Source organism: Perca flavescens, chromosome 11 (assembly GCF_004354835.1).
Source record: "Perca flavescens isolate YP-PL-M2 chromosome 11, PFLA_1.0, whole genome shotgun sequence".
Taxonomy (NCBI): Eukaryota; Metazoa; Chordata; class Actinopteri; order Perciformes; family Percidae; genus Perca; species Perca flavescens.
The window spans coordinates 12004641-12013548 of record NC_041341.1 but is presented as its reverse complement, the minus strand read 5'-3'; the positions used below and the strand labels follow the sequence as shown (position 1 = coordinate 12013548).

The following is an 8908-nucleotide window of genomic DNA, read 5'->3' as shown; positions in this document are numbered from 1 at the left end:
TCACTTTGTAAAAACACATTTCTGACTACTGCCGTCCAGTGATAGATGTATTTTCTGCGTCCTTCCTGCTGCTGTAGAAGTGTTTGTCCTCACAATCTACTCAGGGATCATGGTCCTTGAAATTAATAAAAAAACAAACAAACAAAAAACATATGTCTGTGTGTGCTGGTATGTGTCTCTTACCTGGTCAAAAAGCTGTTTGCCTGTCGTGTTGGGCTGGATGGCAAATTCCAGCTCAGCGTCCATGGTGGTGACGCGCACATTGATCTGCAGAAAAGAAGAAAATGCAACTAAATAAATGGACCAATAAATAATGCATACATTAGATTTATAGAAGACTTGGTCGCAATTTTTAAGAGAACTCGAGGAGGATCTTAAAACAATAAGGAGTCGCCAGCAGATGGTGTTACATACACAGAGGCTTAAAGTAAGTTTCAAGTACTTAGGACCCTATATTTATAGGTATTAGCCAAGGTCAGAGATGACTGATCTCTGTATAACTATGTGTGATCAAGAGATGAAGCTCATTTTACTGCTGTGAGAACATTCGATTCAGTATGCACGGAAACATGATGCGGCACCGGCCCACACACAGGCGGAGCAGACATATACAGTATGATGCTTCACATGTTATGAACCTATTGAACCTGTATGCATTACACAGAGCTGACATAGTCTTAGACAGTAATCTGGACTGTTGGACTGCAGGAAATGTTAAGAGCTCACACCTCAGACTAAGCACTTAAAATGCTAATTAACAGCTGAAACAATATGAAAGAAATGACTTGAAAGTGCTTAAGACTTTAAGTGTGAAAGCGCAAAACAAAGAATGAAATAGTGTGAAACAGGAAAGTGTGATGGAAAAGTCTATGAAAAAAATGTAAAGGTTTAGCGAATAAGGAACAAACTCGGAATAAAGTAAAGCCTATAAACCACTGTTGACTGTTTGCCAGCTGTGTGTGTGTCCTCCTATCAGCACACACACACGTTTTACTATCTTTGTGGGGACCCATCATTGACATAATGCACTCCCAGCCCCTTACCCTAACGTTAACCATCACAACTAAATGCCTAACCTTAACCCTTACCCTAACCTTAACCATAACCTAATTCTAACCCTAATCCTAAAACCAAGTCTTAACCCTCAAACAGCCCTTTAACCTTGTGGGGTCCAGCATTTTGGTCCCCACAAGGCTGTGCAGACCCCACAAGTATACTGTATTCTCCGTTTTTTTTGACCCCACGAATATAGTAAAACAGCTACACACACACACACACACACACACACACACACACACACACACACACACACACACACACACACACACACACACACACACACACACTAACCATAGCCCCCCACACACACACACAGTCCATATAAGGCACCGGCTGTTTACGCCACTCTCCTCCTTGTGCCAGGAAGCTGCAGAGAGGAAGCTGCTTTCACTTTACTTAATGAGGGAAAATTATTAGGTAAACTTCACTAAGCAGTTGCAGCAGCCTAGCCTCAACAACACATGAATTATAATTAAGTTTCCACGCATTAATTTTTCATATAACAATAAACATTTGTATAATAAATGTATCTCGGAGATGAGAGAAAAGAAATCCCAACTGGTTCTTCAGAGTGCAGGCATTAAAGAGTTAACGTTTGCACCCGAACAACCACAACCATTTGGAGAATGGGTAATTTCCTCTTTGGCAAGCCAATAAATGATGGACAAATGCATATGATCACATAACTGGATGAAAGGATGAATCAACAAGTGCTACAATATAGTGAATATCAAAGCAAATATCAAATCAATCCATCCCATCTGCATCTAATCCAGATAAATGTGTAATTTTCATTCATTTCAAAAAATAATTCAAAAGATTTACACTTTTACAATCTCTTCTTTAAAATAGTTTCTTTAAATAAGACATTGGGCTCCTGCATTAAATCATTTTACTCTTTTTTTCATTAGGTTGAAGTCTTCTCTATAATTTTCCTTATGGTTTTCTTTCATACATATTCTACATTCAGTGCAATGGTGCAGGCTCAACCATCTGCAGCTGAACGCAACAAAGACCAAGGAGTTGGTGGTGGATTTCAGGAGATCTAAGCCACATATGCTACCAGTCTCCATTGAAGGGGTCAATGTGGAGGTGGTCAGCACATATAAGTACCTGGGGGTACACATGGACAATAAACTGGACTGGTCAGCCAACATGCGCTGTATCGGAAAGGGCAGTACTTCCTGAGGAGGCTGCGGTCATTCAATGTCTGCAGTAAGCTCCTCTGGATGTTTTACCAGTCAGTCATTGCCAGAGTCCTGTTTTAAGCTGTGGTGGGCTGGGGAGGCAGCATTAAGAAGAGAGACGCTGGGCGACTGAACAGGCTGGTAAGGAAAGCTGGTTCTGTTGTTGGCATTGAGCTGGAGTCACTCACAACAACTGCAGAGAAACGGACCATGAGTAGGATGCTGGCGATCATGGACAAAGACCGCCAACCACTACACAGCACGTTCATTAAACAGAGGAGCATGTTCAGTGGCAGACTTCTGTCACTGTCATGCTCAACAGACAGGTTGAGGAGGTCCTTTGTTCCCAGGGCCATCCAACTCTTCAATACCACACAAAGGGGGAGGGGAGAAATGGACTTTTCAGTCTTTCTCAGCCCCTACCATTATATCACTTTGTCTGCTGTACACCCGACTGTCTTATAGGCTATATTTAGCCCTCCGACAAAATCTGGACTGTGGTCATAACATGTACATCTTATAACTTATTCCCTGTTATATATTGTTTTTAAAGCAATTCTATTATGTTAACATTCTTGTCTTTTCATAGTCATAGTTAATATTTAATAATAAGCTATTGCACACATTATTGCATCACATTGTCTATCCATACCAGACCTTTGTAATCACTTCACAAATTGTTAACTCTTTTAATTTCTGTGAGTGATTTTTATGGATGTGAGATATATGTGTTTGTTGTGTTATGGTACTGGATGCCTAAAATTTCCCTCGGGATGAATAAAGTATCTATCTATCTATCTATCTATCTATCTATCTATCTATCTATCTATCTATCTATCTACAGTTTGTATATTTTAGATAATGTGAATAATGTCTTTTTGCTACTCTCCCTGCACACTCTTTCTGTCCTTTGATTTTAATCAGTGCAAAAAAACCTCAAATATAGGCGCATCATTTGGAATTATTCATGATGATAAATAAATATGAAATAAATAAATGTTTTATTGCCACTGGGGAGGCAGTGAGGTGCAGTGGAGTGTGGCTCAGCTGCAGAAAAAGAAAAGAAAAGACAACAGTTGCAGGAAGATAACAAGCAACAAGTCTTCTAGCTGATAGCTACAAAACGTTAGCAGATAAAGCAGCAGGCGGTCTCAGCCTATCCGCTGACCACAATCCGTTCTGTTGCTGTTGTCTGACTGCTACAGTAAAACTCTTGTTGGTTGTGTGTCAGAGACATCAAATATCTTTTTGTATAGCACATACTATACATGAAAAAACTGCTACTATTGCTTGCAGTACTGCACAAGTAATAAACTAGCTATATTAGTAATGATCACTACTGCCTTTACTTATGCTCCGAGTACTACTTTCATTGGTGCTTTTACCATTTGTGCAGCTACTACTGCTACAAATAAGTGCCAAGACAAAAAAATAAAACTCAGGCAACTAGCAGAAACAAAGCAGCCACTTCTCCACAGAGGTGGTATACTGTATGGAGTGGTTCAGTGTTTTAAACACTCAGGAAGCTCTGGCAAATATTTGGATGACATTGTTGAAATCAGTATGCAACAAATCCAACTACTACTACTACTACTACTACTACACACACACAGCGATTTGACCCTTTAGACGGGAACTATTACTACTACTACTACTACTACTACTACTACTACTACTACTACTGCACAGCATGTTACCCCAATGCTAAGAACCTGTTAACCTTTGAAAAATAGATGTTAACCGTGTAAGAGGTGCGACCAACCCATAATTGGGCCTGGCAGGTTTATCAGCTGATATTAGCTTATCAATGATATATCGGTATCAGTGTATAAGTCTGCAGAAAAGTAACAAGAAATTGTAGCAAAACTAAAATGTCACACTCAGTAGCTAAAAAGTAGCTACAGTTCTTTAATAAGCAATTGTAAAAGGAGCCTTGTCAAAAATGTTTAGTATGTTATAAAATAAAAAATTGAATTGAATTGTTAATGACGTTAAGACGAGTGTTGTTGAGTAGTGAGAGTAACAAATCATTATGTTATTTTAAAAAAACAATAATTTTTCCTTGTTATCAAAGAAAGGTTAGAAGATTATCCTCCTTCCTCTGACTTTATATTTCAAACATTTCTCTGGTAACGACCTCCTATTAGTGAAATGTAGAAAGAACAACGAGAAAAGGCTTTAATGAGCCACACCGCTATAAATACTGTGCAGCTTCCATAATCAATAGAGAGTAGATGTTGCAGAATATTATTTTAAGAAAGAGAATAAGTTTTATTTGGATTGTAGTATAATTACAGCGTTATATGTTAGCTGTGTAACTTGTGATTTTTGTACAGAGAATCTGGCCAAATCTTTGCTCATGAGGCTCTGGGGAAAAACAGAGTGTGCACATCGGTCACATTTTAGCTGGCTGTGCTTACTAGCATCCTCCATGACTCCATGGTATTCAAAACAAGTAGTGACAGCTAAATAGTAGGCTAGTGTGTACAGGCAGAGGCCGCCCACGCAATACAGCCCACCTGTTAACTGTGTTTGTGTGTGAGAGAGAGACTCAGACAGCCATAATTAAAAGCTGTTGGTAGCTAAGCTGATTTATGGAGGATTTAAAGGCAACCAGGGCCATGCTGCCTTGTTCACCTTTTCTATCCTCTGTTTTCTCATCGCCATCCCCTCTTTCCACTCATCTACTTAACAGTTCCTCTCTGACACTTTTTTTATCGCCTCAATTACTCTCTCTCGTCACCTCTCTTCTTTTCCACTCAGATGTTTCCTCTTCAAAACCCCTTTTTCTCTCTATGACTCTTCTTTCCCTCTCCAAAACCACTTTACCACTCCTCTACCCCTCCCTTCTATTCTAATGTCTTTAGGTCATGGCACATGCAGTAACGTCAGTATTTATCAGTCATGCTTTAAGCTTGTTCATAACGGCTGTATTTTCAAAATCAAGGAGAGGTATAGAAATTACGTGTTCGGATCGGTGGGCTGATTTGGATTGGAGTGGGATGAGGGTTTTTTTATTTAACCTTTATTTAACCAGGAAAAGTCCCATTGAGTTACAGTAACTCTTCTCCCAGGGAGTCCTGGTCAAGACTGGCAGCAAAAAGTTTCAAAATACATAAAAGACAGGACAAAGATTAGATACTACACCACAAATCTCTGTACATACACTATACATACTAGAACACAAACAATACATTACACTTAACTTAAGCTAATACAGACATACAACTTAAAAGGCACCCAGTTAAAAGCAATCACACTGTTCAGTCAGAGTTGACTTTAAAAGGTTTTTAAAAGTATTGAAAGGTGGAAGTGATTCTAGATTGAAGGTGTTTTGGAGTTCATTCCAGACATCTGGTGCATATGATGAGAAAGCTGTTTTACCAAGTTCTGTTCTTGTTGATGGAATAATTAATAGTATTTTTTTTTACGACTATGGTAAGTAAGCAAATTAGCATTGGCAGATACAGCTTTGCCTTTGGCTGAATGAAGAATGAAGAATGATGAGCTGCGCAAACGTAATATCAATAATGCCTGTCCTTAAAGGAGCAGCCTTTCCTTTTTTGTCTCCAATCATCCATCATTCACAGGGGTGCCACCACTAACAGTTATTTCCATTATTGATTTATCTGTTCATTTTTTTAAATAACTGATTAATTGTTGAATCTCTAAAGTAGTGAGAAATGCCAACCACGAGGTCCCATAGTTCATGGTAGCATTCTCAAATTGTTAGTTTTTTGCCAACCAACAGTCCAAAACCAAAAGATGCACACTGCATGGCCAAAAGTATGTGGACACTCAAAACATCACACCCAAATGGGATATTATTATATCTCATTTCAAAACTATGAGCACTAATCTGCTGCTATAGAAGACTCCACTCTTCTGGTTTCAGACTTTCCACCAGATTTTTGCCACCTAAATAGGAAAACCATTTCTTTATCAATCTCTTTTTGTGCACAGGGGCATTGCCATGTTTAGGTAAATAATTGTCTACAATATCATTATATGTTTCATCTGAATTAGAACTAATTGGTTAAGGCTGTCCACTCTTAACCATACTGTATAGTGTATTTCTGTAAATCACTATACCCTAAATCATGCTGAGTGTAGCTTTAGAAGTTGATATTCAAGTTTGATCCTGATGCTTTAGCGATACAGCCTTTTTAGTACATTCCAATAAAGCAGTGACTGAATTTAGTCGAGGTTAGAGAGAGAAGGTGGGAAGAGTGGTGAACTTCACACCCTCTCTCTAATTAGATTTAATGACTTGGATAATTCCCATTATATAAATGAAAATGACCCTCTGAAATATTTAAAGTCTCCCTCCCCCCCTCCACCACCCAGCCATCCCCCAGGGATACAATCAACAGAAGGGGCAACATGTGCAAAACGCAGCATTAAATCAATAATGTACAATGTCCCACCGCAACTCACAACCTGGATTAACAGGCCACACACACACACACACACACACACACACACACACACACACACACACACACACACACACACACACACACACACACAGAAAACTGTAACTGCCTGAACAACATGCTTTCCCCTGAAGCAGGCAGATGTATTGATAAAATAAATATGCACACACACACACACACACACACACAACACACACACACACACACACACACACACACACACACATACCCGTTAGGAAAACGCATGCACTGACCAAAACATATGGGAAATCAATATATCTGTTAAAGGATTCTTCAGCAACGTTTAACCCCCCGAGGGTGCGTGATGATGGATGAGATTTTTTCTGTATGGTCTCCGTGTTTGCCCGTCTTTTCATTCCCCTATGTCCTTTCTTTGTCCTTCCCCATCTAAAAAGAATTATTTGCAATTGCAAAGGGGTCAGTCTCCTTCCAACTAAAGCCCCTTTCGGATATACACTCCAACTTAACGCGTCAGTCTCACATCTGAACACGCACCCTGGTCAGACAAGGTCAGACAGTACATTTCCGCATCACCTTTACAGTTTTTTTTCGATTGCTAGACGACAGTGGGCACAACTGGAGTCACATGTGCAAAACTCAAACTACAGTCTGCACAGCAGCAGTTCATGTGGACCAAACTCTAGTTCGTTTTTCATTGCTTGAACACAGTTTTCAAAACTCTACACACTTATCCCATGACTTTAACCACAACGTGCACAACACTGTAGATTTACAGCACTTTGTTCAAATGCTAACACACTGCTGTCAAAACTGTTAACCACACATTCAAAACAGAATAGATTTCAGTCTGGTGCCTATCAAACACTGCTGATTGCAATTTTAGCTGAAAGCCTAAGCAGGTGTCTTATTTTAGACTAGTTAGTGAACATATATGGTATTTATACAGAGAAAGCTCAGAAAGACTTTTTTTGTATACAAATACCAAATAAGAATTAAACAATTATACACTGTACCGTTTGAGAGAAACAGGTAAAAGAGCAAAGATACCAATATGTCCAGGTAAGATGTCTGAGGTTATATACACAGCTATAAAAAAAGTGAAAAACACTATATCTTTACAATAGTAAAACTGCGTTCTTACTGTTTTTCAGAAAGTAATGGCGGTGAAAGCAATAGAAATACCACATTCATTAGTATTTAGAGATGATGCAGACATCCAATGTGATGAAGAAAACTTGCCACATGATGCTGGAGCGAGGCAGGATTAGTCACACTATTCTTTGGTACTGTTACGTATGTACGTTTAGTTTTTTTCCCCAGTAATTCCATAAATTACTAGAGACAACATACTTTATTGAAGAAAACTGCTGATTTTCATTCCTTCTTTTTTTACCTTTTGTAAAAAGGTAACACCACTACTCAATAGTTTATTTAAGGAAAAAATATAGATTGTATACAATCTATATTTTTTCCTTAAATAAACTATTGAGTAGTGTCAAGTCACTCAAATTGTTCAAACAGTAAAGATTATAAAGTTTGTAATTTCTGTATTGGTGTTTGACGCTAGTGTTTTTACCCTCAGTGTGTTCTGAGTGACAGTGTGTGTTATCTCAGTGAGGCTTGTGCATACTGTTTGGCTGCACTGAGCCTGTTTTGCAGGAGATGTGAACTGTTCAGCTCAGGTGACTGTTGGTAGTGCAGACTGTAGTTAGAGTTTTGCACATGTGACTCCAGTTGTGCCCACTGTCGTTTAGCAATCGGAAAAAACTGTAATACAGCACAAGTCTGAACTCAATGCTGTCAGATTAATGTAAAGGCTGCAGCAGCACAAAGTGAAACATACAGAGACAGAGAGAGGGAAAGAGAGAGATTAAATGCATGTGTGGTACTGCCTTCTAAGATCATTGTTTATAAATGTATTATCTCAATCATAATTCTCTAATGCACAAACTCAGTTTAATAAACTATTAAACACTGAAAGACACCATCTTAAGGCATTGAGAATATTGATCTTTTCATATCAGATAAATCTATAAAAACTATTTATCCATCTTAGTGCTTAGTTAAAAAACCCTGTTATAATAATAATTTGACCAACAGTCTCTCTCTATGTATTTCCAATATTCATTCATCCTAACTGCGTGGCTGAATTCATTAATATTCAAAAAATGTCTTACATACAGCATGTGAGCAGAATTAAACAAGGGTTGCATTTTGGCGTATCATTCAATGCTTGTGCACTGT

General features: G+C 38.6%; 1 protein-coding gene across 2 annotated transcripts in view; it reads right to left on the bottom strand.

Annotated features, from left to right (window-relative positions):
- The window catches only part of LOC114563792 (radixin), a 42599-nt gene that overhangs the window by 13276 nt on the left and 20415 nt on the right, over positions 1–8908 (bottom strand). For both annotated transcript variants that reach the window (XM_028590664.1, XM_028590665.1), the window contains exon 3: positions 184–267. In XM_028590664.1, the coding sequence (XP_028446465.1) occupies positions 184–267 (84 nt within the window). The remainder of the gene's footprint in view (positions 1–183; positions 268–8908) is intronic.